Below are 21,066 nucleotides of genomic sequence, written 5' to 3' on the forward strand. Positions count from 1 at the left end.
TAAATTGGTGAGGCAGTGACATTGTGGTATTGCCACCGGACTAGTAACCCTGAGATCCAAGATAACGCTCTGGGGACCGAGATTCGAATCCCACAGCAGATGGTGCAATTTGAATTCAGTAAAAAATCTGGAATTAAAAGTCTAATGATGATCATGAAGCCATTGTTGGAAAAATCCATCTGGTTCACTAATGTCCTCCAAGGAAAGAAATCTGCCGTCCTAACCTAGTTTGGCCTACATGTGACTCCAGATCCACTGTAATGTAGCTGACTCTGAACTGCCCCCTGAAATGGCCGAGCAAGCCTCTCAATTCAAGGGTAATTAGAGTTGGGCAACAAATAAGTGACATCACGCTTGTACTGAAATTCACTTGGCTATTTTGCCTCCAATCTGATACGAGAGTTAAGAACTCATGGGGCTTTTACCTGTAGGTTCATCTTCCTCCTCACCCTCTGGCTCCACTTCTCGTGTGATGGTGCTAACAATCTTCATCTCTGGGAACAGTGGAACACCCTCATTACTTTCAAATTCAGAGGCAGCACGTGCAAAGTGATCAATGCCACTCAGGCTTATCTTTGGTTCATCAGGCTGAAGGACCATTACATAACCTTCCACATCTGGGACAGTGATGCAAGTCTCTTCATTGAAGCACCTGGAATTAAAAGATACAGAATTTTAATGCAGCATTCTTGAGACTATCAAGTATAATATTTTTGCGCCATTCTTTCAAAGTTTGTCCTGCATCACACCATTAAAATTTTCTAATATCCAGAAACTTGGACATTGGTAGGTCAAAGTCAGAGATGGTTAATTTGGACAGGATTTTTACACGTGGATGCTGAAATTGTTTACAGGAATCAAGACAGCTCTGTCTACAATTCACTCAAAACTTGCATAAAATCCTTGGTTACTATAACATTCATCTCACAAATGAAGTAGGTCTATACATTTGAAGAATTAAAACTTCATACTTTTAGATTCCATACAGAATTATAACTGACAGTCTAAACTGTTGAAATAAATTAAATCTTAAATGTCAGCTTTCAATTATCTGACTTACTTCACAGTTGTGGTAATTTTCAATCTTCTGATTCCAGGTGTTGGAAACTGTCTAGAGTTAAGGTATGACACGTGCTGCATACTCTTGTCGAAGTTTTCAATATCATCCCCTTCCATGCTAAGCATTGACTGGGCAGGATTGAAGTGAACCTATAAAATAAAAGTTTATTTAACCATTTTCAATTTGCTTCACAAACAGTTTTCACTGTCCATCTAAGATCCGTGTGATTGTACCTAGAGATTCACTGTAACACTCCATAATAGTGTTTTGGGCCCCTGGGAGCTCCACAAAGGTCCACTCTGTACCTGAGCATTGGGAAATGTGGGCAGTAAGCCAGTTGTGGTCAAGCTCAATCAATTTGGTGAACTGGTGCAGCAACAATGATCTCTCCCTCAATGTTAACAAAACGAAGGAGATTGTCATCGACTTCAGGAAGCCGAAAGGAGAACATGCCCCTGTCTACATCAATGGGGACAAAGTAGAAAGGGTCGAAAGCTTCAAGTTCTTAGGTGTCCAGATCACCAACAACCTGTCCTGGTCCCCCCACGCCAACCCTATAGTTAAGAACGCCCACCAACTTTCTCAGAAGACTAAGGAAATTTGGCATGTCAGCTACTACTCTCACCAACTTTTACAGATGCACCATAGAAAGCATTCTTTCTGGTTGTATCACAGCTTGGTATGGCTCCTGCTCTGCCCAAGACTGCAAGGAACTACAAAAGGTCGTGAATGTAGCCCATCCATTGACTCTGTCTACACTTCCTGCTGCCTCGGCAAAGCAGCCAGCGTAATTAAGGACCCCACGCACCCCGGACATTCTCTCTTCCACCTTCTTCCTTCGGGAAAAAGATACAAAAGTCTGAGGTCACGTACCAACCGACTCAAGAACAGCTTCTTCCCTTCTGACATCAGACTTTTGAATGGACTTATCTTGCATTAAGCTGACCTTTCTCTACATCCTAGCTATAACTGTAACACTACATTCTGCACTCTCTCATTTCCTTCTCTATGAATGATATGTTTTGTCTGTATAGCGCGCAAGAAACAATACTTTTCACTGTATGTTAATACATGTGACAATAATAAATCAAATCATCAATGCCCCACTTTTAATGCAAATGGAGACCGCTCCCGTTAGTGTTGCGGCTGAATTAAATAGGCGAATCAGTTGATCCGCACTATCGCAAATGGATGTTACAAGAGAGGACGGCCGAACACCCTGGTTCTAAAATAAATGTTGGGGTTGAAAGTGCTAGCAACTCTGGCCAACCTTGAAATTTGTTCCCTCCTTACAACCGGTAGCGTTCTCAGTAAGAAAAGCCACAAAATTATTTAATTAAACTGACCTCACTTTCATACAAGATCAGTTCACTTGGGTGCAGGTAAAGCCAGATTCTGTTTCTTAGTAGTTGTGAGACCACATTATTGGTCAAATTAAACCCCAAAGTATTTGCAGTAACATTTGCCAAACCAATTGTGAAGTGTGCAATACCAGTTTAAATGAGAATTTCGACAAATGAGAAATTCAGTTTTTAAAATCACACACCCGTGAAAATAGTGTTTGTAACACGTCTGATTTACACTGAAACCCAACGTCTTTAATAGTTTCCAAAATAAACAGCTGAAACGCAGCAGACGCAGAACTCAATAGGGTCTTTTAAGAGACTCCTGGATGAGTACATGGAGCGTAATAGAATGGAGGGTTATAGGTAGGTCTAGAAGGTAGGGATGTGTTCGGCACAACTTGTGGGCCGAAGGGCCTGTTTGTGCTGTAGTTTTTCTATGTTTCTATGAAACTGCTTCCTCAAAAAGAGTGCCGATACTCAGAGGCCCAAACTCAAACAGCATAGGCAAAGTTTCTAACAGTTGAAGCTTCGAAACTCTTAATGGTGCAGAGAGTTACTGCTAGAGACGGATTAGCACTGGAGACTTTCCTGACTCATGTATCCAATTCTCAAATCTGTTAGAGGTGTGACTTAAATCGACAAGCCACCTTGGCCACTACTTGAACATTAGGTAACAGAAGTATGGCTTCCAGCCTTCAGTAAGTTTCTCACTAGTAACCTGGTTAGCAGCACAAGCAACGTAAAACATGAGAATGCATTATTTATATATTTGGTGTCACCCCAAGGGAGTGTGCATAGCCTACAATTACCATTCACCAGGACCTCCAAAACATGAATATTGAACAGCAATTAGAATGGGATGCCCAGGGTGCCTTCTACTCAATAGCTTCAAGAGCTTATTTTGAGCCATACAAAGACATAACTTGCACCTGGGGTCATCCTTCATTATATCCCACTGATTAGGTAAATCACATAACATGCAATTGAGAATGGTTCTTTAATCTATTTCACTACACACCTTTTGTACAAGGCTATCATAAAAATATGTCTCAACATCCCAAATGCTTTTAACCAGCTGTAGCCCACTGCCTTATTCCGATGTCTCAAACTGAGCAGAAAGTGAATATTTTGATAGGCTTGAAGTTAAGAGCTGATTTGACTGTGAAATAAGCGGAGGTGTAATCAATAAGGGTAGCACAGTGGTTAACACTGCTGCCTCTCAGTGCCAGGGACCCGAGTTCGATTCCAGCCTTGGCATGTTCTCCCCATATTGGAGGGCCGAAGGGCCTGTTTCCTGTGCTGTACTGACTGCGTGGGTTTCCTCTGGGTGCTCTGGTTTCCTCCCACACTCCAAAGATGCGCAGGTTAGGTGGATTGGCCATGCTAAATTGCCCCTTAATGTCCCAAAATGTGTAGGTTAGGGGGATTAGCGAGGTAAATACGTGAGGTTACAGGGATAGGGCCTGAGTAAGATACTCTGTTGGAGTTGGGGCACTCAATGGGCCAAATGGCCTCTTCCTGCACTGTAGCAATCTTACGATTGTAGGTTAGAACAGAAAACTAAAAATACACCATTTTGTTACCTGAGAATTTCTACCGACTAGAGATCACTTTCTGGGAAAATCTTTAAAACTTTAAAAATAGAAAAGGAAAATAGGGAAGAAACGCTGGGTGCTGGCATGCAGCACAACCCAGCCCATTTCCTCAACATCATCTGGCTTGCACATAAAGATTGGCCAATTCTGCAATGCATCAACAGGCAGCCTGTCCCTCTGGAATCATACCCCTGAATGAATTATTCACGTCAAGTTAAAAGCCAGCCAATAAGGATGAGATTAGTACCCGATTGTAACGTTATCAGGCCAGAATTGTTTTTATTTCTCGGAGAAAGCAAACGCAACTGGATGAAGCCTCGCAATGAAATGCGAGGAAAACGGCCTCACCAGCTCTCTTACCATCACGCCTTTGTAAAGGTTCTCAGAATCCAGGAGATCCAGTCCTTCTTTACACGTGTACAAGCAGTCAATCACCTTCTTACTCTCAATTTTGCCAGTCCGAATCATCAAACCGGCTAGATTGCCAAGGAAGAACTGAGTCATGCGAAATTCACCCCCTGGAATGAGAAAATTTGATGTAAACGTGTTCTATCATTTTACGGTTTAGCCATCTTTTATAACTGCCATGTCCGTGCATTCATGCAGGTTAGTGAAACTTCCATTCTCTCCATGATTAGCTTTTGGCTTCACATGTGCATAACAGATGACTTGTTGTAAGGAACTTGCCCTCATGCATATGGATGTGGAAAAATGCAGCACTTCACTGTACTCAATAAAATTTATGAAAATGGCAGGAATAGGGTGGAGGTGGTTGTTGCACCAGCTTTCAGCACAGTGAGGTGGTAAACGACTGAATAAAGGTATGCTACTGGCCAAATAATTAAACTGATCAAGACTTATCTTAGAACATGTGGAGACCCCAGTCTTGGACTGGGGTGGGCACAGTAAGAAGTCTCACAACACCAGGTTAAAGTCCAACAGGTTTATTTGGTAGCAAAAGCTTTCGGGGCGCTGCTCCTTCATCAGGTGACTCACCAGATGAAGGAGCAGTGCTCCGAAAGCTTGTGCTACCAAATAAACCTGTTGGACTTTAACCTGGTGTGGTGAGACTTCTTACTGTATCTTAGAACAGAACAACAGAGGGGAGCCATTCACCCCACTGAGGCAGCAGAAGATTATATAGTATATCCAATTGAAGAAAACTCCTCCAGGGAACTGGAAAATATTATAGAAAACTAAAATAGTTGTCTAGTACTAGTATCTATTTATCTGCTGGTTTGAATTAGTTTCCAGGACACTTGCAAGCCTGTTTAATGTAATCAGAACAATGTTTCTGACATTTTTGGACTTTGATTCCCATCTAATTGAACTTCATTTTTTCTTCATGTGCATGAGTCAGGTCTTGCATATTCCTGTTGCCATATCTCTTTTACCTTTAAGCAATGCCAAACTTAATGTGAACTTTTTTTTTGCACTAAATTGACTACCTTAGATATTTTGTTTTGATCAAGACAATTATATTTTTTTCAGATCCCCCTCTTCAGGCTTTTCAACACAGTAGACCAAAAAAGACGCATAAAACTACACCATTCAGGAATTTCAGAAAGCACGTATTCACCGTACAATGTTACAAAAATAAAGACATAGGAGGCGGCCATTCGGACCCTCAAACCTGCTCTGCCATTTAACTAGACCATGGTTGATCTTCTACCCCTCTGCCATCTTCCTAAACTATCCCCGTATATTTGTATAACGTTAATGATATCTGGAAATCTATTGACCTCTGAACAAACTCAATGACTGAGCCTCCACAGCCCTCTGGGGTAGAGAGTTCCAAAGCTTTAATATCTCTTGACTGCAGAAATTCCTCACCTTGGTCCTAACTTCTAACACTGAGGCTGTGTCCCTGGTTCTTGACCTCCCCAACCAGGGGAAACATCTCCCCTGTATTTACCCTGTTGAGCCCTCTAAGAATTTTGTAACTTTGAATGAGATCATCTTTCATTCTTCTAAACTCTAGAGAATATAGACTTCGTCTCTTCAATCTTTCCTCACAGGACAATCCCATAATTCCTGGGATTATTCGGGTGAACCTTTGTCGTACTCTCTTTGTGGCCAGTATATCATTCCATCGGTAAGGAGAACAAAATGGCACAATAGTCCAGGTATGGCCTCAAGGCTTGATACGACTGCAGCAAGACTTCCTTATTGCTTTACTCAAATCCCCCTGCAATAAAGGCTAACATACAATTTGCCTTCCTAATTACTTCTTGCACCTGTACATTAGCTTTCAGCGATTTATAAACAATACCCAGGTCTCTTTGGACATCACCATTTCCCAGCCATGTTATTGGTCACTCACTTAAATCTGTCTAAATCTCCTTGAAGAATCTTTACATCCTCCTCACAATTCTCATTCCCACCTAGATTGGTGCCAGTAAGTTTGGAAATATTGCATTTGGTCCCCATATCCAAATCATTGATAGATTTCAAGTTGCTGTGGCCCAAGTACTTCTCTTTGCAGTACCCCACTAGTCATAGCCTGCCAACCTGAGAATGATCTGTACACCTCTGCTGTTTTCTGTCTGTTAACCAATCCTCAATCCATGCCAGTCTTTTACCCCCATTCCATGAGGTCTAAATTTGACTAACACCTTGAGTGGGACCTTATTAAAAGCATTCTGAAAATCCAAATACACTACATCCACTAGTCCTCCCATATTTAGGTCTGGAGCTACTCACTTTTTAATTTTTTTTACCCTGATGCACAACCCATAATTATTTGATCCTGATCTGTATGGTCTGTTATGTTCCTGGAAAATCCTGGCTACATTTGTAACGGAGCAGAATTAAGTCAAGAAAATCCTGTTTGATTGAGGTGGTCAGAGATGGCCGGGTAGGACCCAGTTTACAGTGGTTGTTTCGCCGGTGAGTAGGCCTGCACTTCAGTGGCTCGTAGGCATCAAGATGATAGGCATCATTGAGAGTGAAGTTCTGGACGACGGACTTGGCACCTCATAGAACATAGAACAGTACAGCACAGAACAGGCCCTTCGGCCCACGATGTTGTACCGAGCTTTATCTGAAACCAAGATCAAGCTATCCCACTCCCTATCATCCTGGTGTGCTCCATGTGCCTATCCAATAACCGCTTAAATGTTTCCTAAAGTGTCTGACTCCACTATCACTGCAGGCAGTCCATTCCACACCCCAACCACTCTCTGCATAAAGAACCTACCTCTGATATCCTTCCTATATCTCCCACCATGAACCCTATAGTTATGCCCCCTTGTAATAGCTCCATCCACCCGAGGAAATAGTCTTTGTCATATCGATGAACTGGGAGATATCCCAAAGAATATTGATGAAGTGGAGAAGAGAATCCTGTCAATCCAGGGGGCAGTTTCCTGGGTGGGGGCTCACCTTCAGTGCTTGGAAATCCTGCTGCATGGCATGTCAATCATCCTGGTTGATTTGGGGAGATGGGGCAGGAGGAATATCCATGCGCCCAATCTCCTAAGGATGAATTCCAGGCCAAATTTGAGAACTGGCTGCCATGCCTTCACATTCTCAATTTGAAGGCTGGATGTTGAGTTCGATGGAGCATACCGTATCCGATCTTTGAGACCCAAGGTCAGTCGAAGACTTCAACTACTGGTCTTGCATTGTCTTGTCCTCTTGGGTTTGTCAAGAAGGGCTGGAGGCGGCCGGACATGACGGGTCTCTTCACCACTCGCTGGGACCTAGGTTTCTCTTTACCTGGGTTTTGCAGAGGTGCAAAGGCTTTGGTGAAATTCTGGATGGACCCTGGATGTTGCGTGATGATCCTGTCATGGTTTTGCCCTCCTCAAGTTCAATAGATGGATATATTATCCTGCAATACATCGTTATTCCTGAACTTTGTTCCCTTGTGACTATATTACTGATTGAGATATTGTCTTGTATCAAAAATGTCAGGGTAAATGAGCACAGTGGCATTTGTTGCCTGTTACCCTGCGAAAATCAGGATTCGTTGACCCTGGACTATACCCCTTGTAATTATATCCTTGTGTTGATCCAGTACTGTGCTTTTTTATATTGTTGAGGGCAACCCTGTAACTGAGCTCTGGGGCAAATTTCACTGATTACCTGGTTTAGAGTCATATTATGCAGTTCTTCGTTAATCCTTATATGTATCCCTTGTAATTTCATTTCTTTTCACTTGTTATCCTGGGTAAGTCCAAGGATATCCATTTATCATTAGTGGAATGCATCCCGGAATGTACTTTCTGTTTGTGTGTTGTATGGTACTAGAGCTGTGCGATTTTTATCCATCTTCTTGTCTTATAATCCTGGCATAAATAGTGGTAGACTTATTTTTTACCTGATGTCCTTTGTTGTAATTATAGTTAAAATGAGTAGCACCATTGCAGGGAGGTGGGCGAGTGGTTTAATATGAAGGTACAAGTCCTCTACAAGTCCTCACGGCAGGTGAAGAACACTACCCCCTAGAAATTATGGGCTCACGTATTTTTGTTTTTCAATTGTTTTGAAGTTATAGAATCTCTGGTTAACTCCTGTTAGAGTATAAACAGACATACGTTTTGGGAAAAACTTGCATTGCATCATTAACGCTCCAAGGTGGCTGGGAATAGGGGAAGCACCCTTTGCTCAAGTGTGGCGTGAAAATCCATGGCAGTTTAACCGCTATATCCTGTATTTTTTATGGTTGAATAAGTAATGGCAGTGGCTAGTTTCAAGATTTGTGTTCCACAAGTTCTGTAGCTCTGCCGTCGTATTCCTGCAAGCCAATTGTGGCTGTACCCCGTTATCCTGATACCCACCCCCATCCTTTGATATATCCTTTCATTGCTTGTATGATGGGAGTTGCTGGATAAATGAATAATCCAAACTGTGTTGTATTTTTTTCCCGTCACTTCCTACACGTACTTGTTTGAAAATGGTTTTGCTGTACTGTATCAACCTTTGAGAGTTTGTTGCGATATTCGTAAAAAATGAAAAATCTTCAAGAAAAATACATATTTTTAAAAACTCCAACTGGTTTGTCAAGCATTAATTCCTCTTCCATGTTGACTCTGCCCAATCTCACTATTATTTTTTAAATGCCCAGTTATCATATCATTTACAATAGATTTTCCTACTACTGATATCAAGCTAACAGGTCTGTAGTTCCCTGCTTTCTCTCCCCCCATCCCTCTGTTCTTAAATAGTGGGGCCAGAATCTACAGAATTTTTGAAGAATGATCACCAATGCATTCACTATTTCTTCAGTCACTTCTTTCAACATTGTGGGGTGTAGACCATCGGGCCCAGACCATCGGGCCCAGACCATCGGGCCCAGGGGGATCATCAACTTTCAGGCCATTAATTTCTCCAGCGCGACTTTTTTTTTTAAACTTAATTTTTTTCAGATTCTTAATTTCACAGGTTCTTTAGCTCTCCAACATTTTAGGGATGTTTCTTGCATCTTACTCTGGGAAGACAGACAAAATATTTTAGTTCCTCTGCCGTTTCCTTGTCATACATCATAAATTCTCCACTCTCTGCCTGTAACAGGCCCATATTTCTCTTTATATTTTCCTTTTCCTTTTTATATACCGATGGAAGCCTTTTCTGGTTTATGCGCCTCACTATTTTAATTTCATCTTCTATTTTAACACTTTCTTGGATTTCTTTTGCTAAATTTTAAAATCCTCAGGCTTACTGTTTTTTTGACAACTTTATATGCTTCTTCCTTTATCTGAACTTCTCTTCGCTCGTCATGGCTGGATCACTTTTGCTCCTGTATTTTGTACCTTAAAAGGAATGTAAATTTGCTGTAAGCCATATATTAATCTTTAAATGCCATTGCCAATCTCCTGTCATACTTTTTAACATCAGACCCCGATCTACCACTGCCAACTTGCTCCTCCTACCCTTGTAGTTTCCTTTGGTCAGATTAAGGACCCTAGCTTCAGATTGAAGTACATTCCTCTCAAGCTTCATGTCGAAACAGTATGGCTACTCGTCCCCAACAATTCCTTTACAAGATAATTTATTAGTTTTTTTTCTCCTTGCGCAACACTAGATCTAAAGTAGTCTGCTCCCTATTTAGTTCAATAAATATGAAGTGTGCGTTTTGGGACTGTTTTTTTTTTAAAAAAGCAAAATGAAGTAACATATCCATTCACAAAACCTGACAATTCTATCACCACCTTGTGAGACTTGGAGACCGACAGTCTATTCAGAGTCATTACAGATGCCCACTGATCTGAAAACTTTGCACCTTCCCAGTAAATCAATCTGGCTCACTGTCTCACAACAACCAAGCCACCCAAGCTTGTTGTCACGCACGATTCAGACAATGTCACATGACCCGACTTCAGCCACTTCTTTCAACATTCTGGGAGGAACTAAAATATTTTGTCTGTCTTCACAGAGTAAGATGCAAGAAACCGCCCTGAAATATTGTAGGGCTAAAGAATCCGTGAAATTAAGAATCTGAAAGAAATTAGTAAAATAAAAAAGTAGTGCTGGAGAAATTAATGGGGCTGAAAGTTGATAATTCCCCTGGGCTTGATGTTCAACATTCTGGAATGTAGATCAAACACACGAACAAACGAGCGCGCGTGCACACACGCACACAGCCAGTCTCCATTGTTCACCCCTCAGTCAACCTTTTAATCTTTCAAGTAAAGAGATCAAGTCTGTGAGGACTTAAACAAAGCTGGAAGATTTGCCTAGCATTGGCCAAGGAGAAACATGCCAGGATAACCTTCAATGTGAAGGTCAGTTTGGAGATTAGAAATTATCCAGCTGGAAAAGGAAGGAAGCAAACCATCAGGAGTTAATAGCTTTGGACCGGTACCTGGAGAATAGTGTCCATTTAAAGGGCAAAGTACAACTGTGGCAAGGGGTTTTTGGTTGTTTTTTAAAGTTAAATGGGAAAAACGTTTTCATAGTCTTGAGTTTAAGTTGTCTGTAGAAATAGTGTTTAGTCAATGTTGTTTTGAGTTAGTTGCAGTAAAAGTCTTAAACCTCGACATTTGAGCCTTCCAGTCAGTTACTAGAAATTCAAATATTTGAAAAGCTGTTGGTCTCTGGGGATCATAACAATCACTAAAGTTCTGGTGGAAACACAATTGTTTGTCCTGTATAATAAATGGAACAGTGTTGCACCATACTTCCATAACCTATCATGGTCTGTGATATATGGATTAATTAGGTGAGGACTGGAGGGTGCTTATCATTGATGAGTAGGGCAAATGTTTTGCTATATTGGGGGCTGCAGTGCATACGCCTTGAGGAAACAGTAAGCCCTCAATCACATTCCTCCACAGCCAGCAAGCCACTTGGTTTGCCATAAGTGAGCACAGAATACTCTATACTAGAGCAGAAAATGCAGTGGGATTTAACATGTAAAACGTTGAAAAGCAGACAATTGATTTTCTTTCATTTCAATTAACTAAATGCACTCAGATGAAAAGAAACCTGAGCCATATTTGGCTGGCACACCAGTTTCATAAATCTAGTTCATTACCTTAATAGAGGTTATTGTGAATTCAGGAACAGCATCTAATAACACAGGGTATGCCCAAAGTCTGAGTAGCCAAATTACACTAGGGTTAAAAATGCACTGTCCTGCAATTGTAAACCTAAAGCATCAAAATATTAACCAAATTTGGAATTGTTCACATGAAAATAAAAGTCCTATCAAGTATAAGGCTTCCCTAGATAATGTCTTTATTTAAAACCACCTCACTGTCATTCAGCGTGCACAAAGAAATCCTACGTCCACAACCACCCCATGCTCTCCAAGAAAAATAATCTTGATAGCACAATGCAGAAGTCATGAAGCAATGTATGATGCAGCCAAAGTGGACATAAACACATAATGAACATTTCATGCTAATTCTGGAAATAAACAGGAGGGAAACCCCTAGCAACCTGGATAGGCTTCAGTCACAGTTTCATTTTCATTTTCGCTTCCTGTATATTCTGTAGAAAGGCAAGACAAAAGAAAAAGGAAACATGGGGGTAAAGGACCAAATGATTACTGGGGAATCTAATTGCACATGTCAAGATAATGAAAAAGAATCCTGTACAAGCCAAGAGGTTACTGGTAATCCTAAACTATAGAATGAAATTGTTGTATATACTTTCTCATTCATGCAAGAAATAGTTGTCCCATTATTCAGTTCTCTCTCCCATTCTGTTCCCAGTCCTTTTGCTGCTAACTCTTGGTGGGGTATTGATTCAGAGGTAGCAATAGCACTCCAGTAATTTGTTCAAATGGTCATTGCTCACATGAGACCAGATAAGCAAAAACTGGCAGAAGATTTGACTGCAAAGGGCAACTTGAGCCAATTCTTACCCGACATCTACAATTATAATTATGCACCTTGAGGTAGGAGCTGCTGGATTGCATCAGGAACAGAAACTTTAGCTGGTTTTTTCAACTTCTAGCACTGGCGTACTGAACCTAATTGCAGCACCCTTCCTGCTAAGGTCAGACCAGGAATCATAACTAGGACCTCTGATCTTTACAGCCATGCGCTATAATGCATGGTGCTTTTGACCATTTGTTATTAAACTCATCATTCCCATTGACCTAAAACAGGAAAGTGCATTTGAATGGTATTGAGCAACAAGTCTTTGTGTTTAAAACCATTAAGCGGTTTCTAAAATAGACTTGCTTATATATGTAAAGTAGTAAGAAAATGTACAAGCATTTCATGCATGAATGTGTCACTAAGACCAGATGCAATTATTCCTATAACATTATCTACTGTAAAAATTAAGGCAGAGCAAATATTACTAGTTTTGTTCTTGAAACCTTCCTCCTCCTCCTTTGTTAAAGGCAATGGTTCATGTCGGAGTACAGATCCAGGAACCATCTGCAACTTCAGCTACGGGCCTGATCAATTGTCAGCCTACACTGCAAAGGTTAGCAAGCAATTCAACAATTTGATGGGGTGAGGGGTTATGGCAGAGGAAAATAAGTCACACTTGATCCTGCCCTTGTGTGACATCCACACACAGGTTTTCTAGAAGCAGTTACTGTACAGAAATTAGTTGTTCGAACCTTGGTTAAAAACGATATGATCAAAGAAAACTAATTTACTTCCAATATCCTTTAAAATGGTTCCCAAACTGTGGGTCAAGGCAACATAACAGAATGTGTTTTGACAGCTGAGAGGCCCTTTAAATGTTTTTGTTTAAACTGTAGGTGGATGTGGCTTAATTGTTCTCAAAGGTCCCGACTGTTGCTGCAAACACAGCGTGTAAAAAGGTGAGTCTTCACATTTTTCCAGGGTGAACTCAGCAGTTTTCATCACCAGTCAACAGCTCTCACCTAACCCGCACCCCTAATTTTACTCTGGTGTCACATTAAATCTGACGCATTGAAACAGGGTCACATCAGGGACGAGTTTCAGAAGCATGATTTTAAAAACAGAACAGAATCTAGAGATTAATATAGTACTGATCTAATTATTCTACCACCGGCAACTGACACACACAAGCAATTTTATACCACCTTACCTTGCCAGCATGCTCCCACCACCAATTGAGTTTCAATCTTTGAACGGTGCAAAGGATAATCTTCAGTAACTAAGAATGGATCATATGATACTCCGTCCACATATAGAGCCACAGTTGGGATATCAACATTTAGCACATAGTGATGCCATTCTTTATCACACACCTACAAGATTTGGGAAGGCAACATTAAGGCAGGAATTGTGCTGTTTATGATCAGCAAATTAATACTTCAATTCTGTAGATTTATGCTTAGTTAAGACATTCATTCAAATCTATAGCATAGCTGTAAGATATGAACATCCAATATGACTTGAGAATTTGGCTGCCACTAGAGTGTTCCAAACAAAGACACACACTGGGATTATTAGCTCGTTTGAACACTTACTGATGACAGCAGCAGGAATGGCAGCAAATTCTGATATAACTTTATCCATCTAGTTAAAGCAGGGTAAATTTATCTAGCCGTATGACTGTCCCAAAAAAGTGCCTCAACCCTGACTTCTGCTATTATTGTACAAGAAAAACACATGTGTAAATTTGTAAATGCATCCAAGGTTGTGTGTAGTACACAGCTGCTGCATAATGAAAACAAGAGCACACGGAAGTTCCACTTGTCAAAAACACAAATGAATAATAGCCAAATATCCTGCAATAAGGTTGCAGTGTTAACTACTTGACCACTCGACAATTGTACATGTAGTTATACAGATTTGCCGAACCTGATCAAGTTTCCAATGGAACTCTGCAGGTCGAAAGTTCTCGTTCTCTGAAGGATCTTGACGGAAGAGGAAAACCAGCCGGCAGTTGTGCACATAAAGGGAGTAGTGGTGACGATTCATTTCTGCAAGATGGTTTTGAAACAGCATAAATCATAAAATATGTGGTACCAAAATCAATTTAAATTCCTTTTAAAGATAACATTCAGAACTATTATGCCAAATAATTATTTTTAATCCACCGTCTAGAAAACCAAACTGAAGCTTTTAAAACAGACTGAGTGTGACTTTGAATCAACAACAAAGATGACCCCCAATTTGCATCACTACTTTCTACACCAAGATGGAGACACCTCGTCTACAATGACCCATCAAGGACTATGGCCTCAGGAGAATGAGTGGGCCACATATCCTGCCCCTAGTAGCAAAGCATCAGGACAAAACACCTGAGATTTTCAACAGAGGGGTTCCCAGACATTAATTCATCGTGCTACAATGGGAACATGCTAAACCAAAGCTAACAATGGGAGCCATGGGAAATTGAGCACAAGGACAGACAAAGGAGAGAATAAGAGCGATGCATGAATCAATCACGTGACAGGTCCAACCTTTGTATTTAAGCTTTTGCTTTCTCTGCAGCAAGAGGACGAGTAGCTGAGACACTGACGATACAAGACTCAAGACCTACAAGCTTCAAATCCCGTTTGCTGACCGTGACATTCCCTCCTGCAGACACAGACTTTTTACAATAATTCACCCAGCATTACCATCTTCTGGAGAACAGCCAAATTAGCTGTCTACACCTTTAAACCTGGCTCATTTGATTGTGGCCTCAACTTCACACTCCTACCTCTGATAACCTTTGATTCCCCTCCCAAAGCCCAACTAAAAATATATTGCTAACTAAATATTACCGGAGCTTCATCTGAAACCCCCATCATTCGGATCTCGTGTTGGGGCCAGAGCTATTAATGGAGAGAATTCCATACACTTGCCTCAGAATGAATTTCACTCTGACACAGTTCCTGTGACTGTTGGTCACTCTTTATTCTCCCCAGGGCAGGAATATAAATGGGGAGAATGGACTGACTCACACAGTTACCGAGCAAGGTCAAAAACAATGGGTGGCACAGTGGTTAGCACTGCTGTCTCACTGCGCCAGGGACCCAGGTTCGATTCCCAGCTTGGGTCACTGTGTGTGGAGTTTGCACATTCTCCTCGTGTCTGCATGGGTTTCCTCCGGGTGCTCCAGTTTCTTCCCACAGTCCAAAGATGTGCAGGTTAGGTTGATTGGCCATGCTAAATTGCCCCTTAGTGTCCCAGAATGTGTAGGTTAGAGGGATTAGCGGGGCAAATGCGTGGGGATAGGGCCTGGGGTGGGATTGTTGTCGGTGCAGACCCGATGGGCTGAATGGTCTCCTTCTGCACTGTCGGGTCTCTATGACTCTATGATCCCTTGTTGGTCAAGAATCTATCTTAAAATATTCAATGATCCTGCCTCCACACCTCTCTGGGGAAGAGAGCTCCAAAAATGATCCTCAGAAAAAAAATTTGCATCTCCATCTTAAATGGAAGACCCCTTATTTTTAAACTGTGCTCCCTAGTTCTAGTCTTTCCCGCGAGCAGAAACATCCTTTCAGCATCCACCTTGTCAAGTCCCCCAGAATCCTACATGTTTCAATAAGATCACCTCTCATTCTTCTAAACTCCAATGGATACAGGCTCAGCCTGTCCAATCTTTCCTCATTGGATAGCCCCTCAATCATAGGTATCAGTCATGAACCTTGCATTAAGTTGATCTTTCTCTACGCCCTAGCTAGGACTGTAACACTACATTTTGCACTCTCTCTTTTCCTTCTCTACGAACAGTTTGCTTTGTCTGTATAACGTGCAAGAAACAATACCTTTCACTGTGTACTAATACGTGTGACAATAAATAAAATCAAACCTTCTCTGAACTGTGTCTAATGCATTTATATCCTTTCTGAAATGATTTGATTTATTATTGTTACATGTATTAGTATACAGTGAAAAGTATTGTTTCTTGCGTGCTATACAGACAAAGCATACTGTTCATAGAGAAGGAAATGGAAAGTGCAGAATGTGCTACAGTCATAGCTAGGGGGTAGAGAAAGATCAACTTAATGCAAGGTAGGTCCATTCAAAAATCTGATCGCAACAGGGAAGAAGCTGTTCTTCAGTCGGTTGATATGTGACTTCAGACTTTTGTATCTTTTTCCCAATGGAAGAAGGTGGGAGAGAGAATGTCCGGGGTGCGTGGGGTCCTTGATTATGCTGGCTACTTTGTCGAGGCAGCGGGAAGTGTAGACAGAGTCAATGGATGGGAGGCTGGTCTGAGAGAGTAGAACTGTACACATATTCCAGATGTGGTCTCACCAAGAACTGTAGCGAAACATCCCTGGTTTTATATTCCATTCTCCTTGCAATTAACAACATTCCATTTGCCTTCTTAACCACTTGCTAGCCTCTATGTTAAACACAGAGAAAGCTGTCTGATTTGTTCTTTTATGCTCACAGCTTGCAAAGTCAGCAAGTATATCCTTTTCAAAAAAGCCTGCTGCAGACAAAGCCCACCCCCTCACCCGATTGTAACAAAGCAAATAATGGGGTAGAGAGCAAAAAACAGATAAAAGCTAGATCATGTTGGAAGCACCAAGACATGGGACATATAGCTGGTGTGTGGCATGTGGAGACCCAGTTGGGAAACTGAAGCAGTTTTCTGATTTGCAACTACATTTGATCAAAAGCAAGCATCAATCTACAGATGAATACAATTATAGAACTTGGCTTTAGCAGCTGACTACTTATTTCCACTTCAGGTTATATAACAAACTCTAACTATGAGTTTAAAAAATTGTTAACACGAAATAACTGCATGCTCTTGTTAATTGCAACCTTTGACATCACAGGTAGATGATTATTTTTGCTTGCTTATTAGAAATTTGTGGACAGTTACTCATTCGTGTACCTAGAAGGCAACCCGCAGCAAAGTATGTTCTTGTTCTCAGCAGACATACATAGACTTTCCACCAGAGGTCACTAGATAGCAGTCAGCAATGAGAAACTAAATTATCTATGCTTCCTTAGCCCAATGATGCAGAGACCATTATAAATCTGCAAGTTCAGGGAGACAATGAATCAAACCTGTGAAATACTGAGATGTAGAGGTAGAAGACAGTGCTTCATCAAGTAGTGCTTTACCCTCTAGCTTAGAGGCAGTTACTGATGTCAGAATTAATGATTTATTGAAGAGAGCCCCATCTTAACGCGAGACTAAATTGATGTTTATACATTTAAAGCACTCAATTCCATACCAGGTGAAGCGGCTACACGAATAGTGACCCGAAGAACATCATTTTTGTTTTCACCTCGAGTAACTAATTAACACCAAGACAACAGGAACTCACCAGCATCTCGCGTTTAAGCAGAAAAATATATTTCAACTCTAAATTCAGTCTTGATGTTCATTAGTATCTACTTTACTCCTGGGTGATCATAGAAACCCTACAGTGCAGAAGGAGGCCATTCGGCCCATCGATTATGACCAGGTTCTAGCATCTGTAATGCAAGTCCAATTTAGCACCATTTGATCGCAAGTGTTTTCTCTAATTATCACAACCGTTCCCATGATTTTAACTTTTTCACCCCAACTTTAAAATTAATGATCTAAGTGGGGTGATTCATTACACCCATGACCATATAAACAACTTGAACTTAATAGTCCTTTTACAATTAGATGAAAAAATACAATTTTTTCTAATCAAATGCGTTTGGAACCAATTATTTTCTTCTTTAACAGACATCTTAGGGTTTTTATGGGACCTTTTAACGCCCTGCATTTCTCAAATGCCTTAACAAAAATAAACATCCCATGTGACTTTGCAGAAATAAAAGCGATCAAGCCAAAGGAAACATTAAGCAGCAGAAGCTTAGTCTGAGGTAGATTTTAATGAGGGCCTTAAAAGTAGAAAAGGCAGAAGTTTAGAGAACCTCAGAATAAACTCACACATACCTCTTCTGTCAGAGTTACAAAGGATGGTTTCCTTTTCCCCGTGGATGCTGGAACCAGGTCCATGTCGCATCCACACAGAAATTGTAAATGGCTCTTTTAGATTTGTTGTCAGAACACCTTCCGGGATTTTCACAGCTTGAGTGCCATTGAATTCGAAAACTTGATCACTGTCGTGGCCATTATCAGTGGGAAGACCAACTGTCCAATTTGTATTGCTACTTGGTGAGGGAAGGAGATCAACTGTACCAGAAGCAGCACCTGAAATCAACAATTGAAATTAGATCTATGCAGTACAAAGAGACAAATAAGGCTTATACTGACACTAATCATTAGCAATGGCACATTAAATAGATCCACTCGAGCAATGTGGCTACTATGTATACCATTAACAAGATAGCTTCTACCAGCTCTCTAAGGCTTCTTTAGCAGTCCTTCCAAAAACAACAATTTCTCTCACCAAGACTGACACAGCTGAAATCTGTGTCAGGTCTGCCGAGCCTCGTCAGGATTTCATACATTTCAATTAGATCCTTTCTCACTCTTCTAAACTCCAGTGAATATAAGTCCAGGGACCCAATCTCTCCCAGGAATCAGTCTGTTGAATCTTTGCTGCCCTCCCTCTCTGGCAAGTTTATCCCTTCCTGGGTAAGGAGACCAAAACTGCACACAATACTCCAGGTTTGGTCTCACCCAGGCCTTGTGCAGCTGCAGTAAGATATCCTTGCTCCTGTACTCAAGTCCACTTACAACGAAGGCCATCATTGCATTGGGCATCCTAACTGCTGCTACACCTGCATGCTTGCTTTCAGTGACTGGTACACTTGGGACACCTAGGTCCCTTTGCACGTCAACACTTCCTTCATCACTGGGCCAAACACCTGGAACACTCTATCCAACAGCACTGTAGTATGTCTTCATGACACAGACTCCAGTCATTCAAATCTTTACAAGCAAAATAACTGCTGGCCCTGCTAGCGATGCCCATATCCTGCACATTTATTAAAAAGTTATCTTAATTGTTTTAATAAATGTCCAGCGAAACAAATGATTCTATCATTTGCACTATTGAAGGTGTTGGCCAACTTCAACATTTAATAGGACATCAGTAATACCAACATTTAACAGCTGGCTACATGAGAAATTCACAACTAAAAATGTGTTGACACCTATCACATCTCAGCTATACATTTCCCAATTACAAATTTGCAAAATTCCACAAGCTTTCTATATTTACACCTCATCTTTTAAATTCTAAATAAAAAATACCAGGAGGCAGCTTAAAGAATAAGGCAAATTATTTGTAGAGGGAAGGAATTTAACTAACCTACTGGAAATTATTACCTTGAGCTACTCTACTCATGCTAGAAGTCACAACATTATTGCAAAGCCAATCGGGCACAAAGAATTGGTTAGTACCAGATTAAGTTAGCAAAATACTGGTTGAAAGTACATACTTCTGAACATTTGAAATAATTCTATTGTTGATTAGCTCAGTTGGCTGGAAGGCTAGTTTGTGGGTGCTGAGCAATGCTAACAACACGGGTTCAATTCCCATACTGACTGTGGTTATGCGCAACCTTGCCCCGTGCCTGAGGTGTGGTGATCCTCAGGTTAAATCACCATAAGTCAGCTCTCTCCCCTCAAAAGGGGAGAGCAGCCTCTGGTCATCTGGGACTATGGCGACTTCACCTTTATTATAAAACCAAAATGAGACTCAATTGTACAAGTTTCCTTTGGTAAGTTCACCATTTTATTTACATTAAATGTCCACCTTTGGAGAATATTTGGTGCTTGCAATCAAAATCCTTGTATTAAGTGGACAGTAATTTTGCTTTTATCAATAGGGCTGCATTTCAAAACAAAAATTTCAAGCCACAAATTGTGCAAAGATGTACCCTTGAGACTAAGTTTGCTAGACTACGTCCTTTCGGCTGCAAAGAAGAAACTCACAAAACCTATACACTTTATGACTAGAGGATTAAAAAACAGATTGTTACTTGCAGTCAAACCATGGGAATAGAAGCAATTACAACTGGCTGTTCAACAAAGCATTTCTTCAGAGAAAGATGCAACAGGGAAAGATTAGCACATCTCTGTACTGATAGTTATAAAAGCCCTTACCGCATAGTCTATGGAGTGATTTTTCAGAATATGTGTCCCGGTCACATCCTTTGCCAATATGGCTCGTTTCCAATTCAACCACTGTCTGGATGGATGTAATAGGTTCATCACATGTCTCCAGATGCATTCCCGGAAACAATGCCAAGCTTCCAGTGCCAGGTTCATACTCAATTCTTTTGCTCCAACCTATATCATAAACACATTAGCAGCCTTCAATATCGAGTTGTGAAAGATTTCATTACCATCACAAAAATACACAATAGCACAGCAGTACTTTGCTGCTTCAATTCCAGTATTTCAAGTTTTGCCACAATTTTATAATCTAGTTACAACTTGATACTCATATTTCAGGAAGGAAGGGTTATTTTACATCATTAAAGCTTACATTCAACAGGAAATTTAATACAAGTTAAAGCACGCCAAAATGTGAAACAGGCAACTTAATCTTTTTTTCATGTTAATTCTTTTACCTTGCCAGCCAGGTTTGCAAGTAGGTTTAATGTTTATCTTAACGAGAACATCTTCCGTTGACCGCTTCTTCCCACAGTCATAAGCAGTTACTGCAAGCTTGTACTGTCGGTCTTTGCTGTAGTTTATCTTCTCCGACTTTTTAATATACCCTGCAAAAATCGCCAGTTTAAACATGCATTAGTCCTCAGGAGTCAAAAGTTGCTAATCTTGGCAAATATTTTATACTCCACCCCTCTCTGGT

The 21,066-nt window shown here is 40.8% G+C and overlaps 1 protein-coding gene across 4 annotated transcripts in view; it reads right to left on the minus strand.

Annotated features, from left to right (window-relative positions):
* Positions 1–21,066, minus strand: part of clstn1 (calsyntenin 1) — a 75,910-nt gene that overhangs the window by 11,762 nt on the left and 43,082 nt on the right. For 2 of the 4 annotated variants that reach the window (XM_078238692.1, XM_078238691.1), the window contains 9 exons: positions 20,825–20,974; positions 20,355–20,540; positions 18,234–18,491; positions 14,204–14,325; positions 13,485–13,647; positions 11,889–11,939; positions 4,362–4,519; positions 1,061–1,209; positions 426–652 (listed from right to left, as the gene is read on the minus strand). In XM_078238692.1, coding sequence (XP_078094818.1) covers positions 426–652; positions 1,061–1,209; positions 4,362–4,519; positions 11,889–11,939; positions 13,485–13,647; positions 14,204–14,325; positions 18,234–18,491; positions 20,355–20,540; positions 20,825–20,974 — 1,464 coding nt within the window. The remainder of the gene's footprint in view (positions 1–425; positions 653–1,060; positions 1,210–4,361; positions 4,520–11,888; positions 11,940–13,484; positions 13,648–14,203; positions 14,326–18,233; positions 18,492–20,354; positions 20,541–20,824; positions 20,975–21,066) is intronic. The other 2 variants (XM_078238694.1, XM_078238693.1) reach the window with 1 other exon arrangement.

This window comes from Mustelus asterias, chromosome 22, assembly GCF_964213995.1.
Source record: "Mustelus asterias chromosome 22, sMusAst1.hap1.1, whole genome shotgun sequence".
In the NCBI taxonomy this organism is placed as follows: domain Eukaryota; kingdom Metazoa; phylum Chordata; class Chondrichthyes; order Carcharhiniformes; family Triakidae; genus Mustelus; species Mustelus asterias.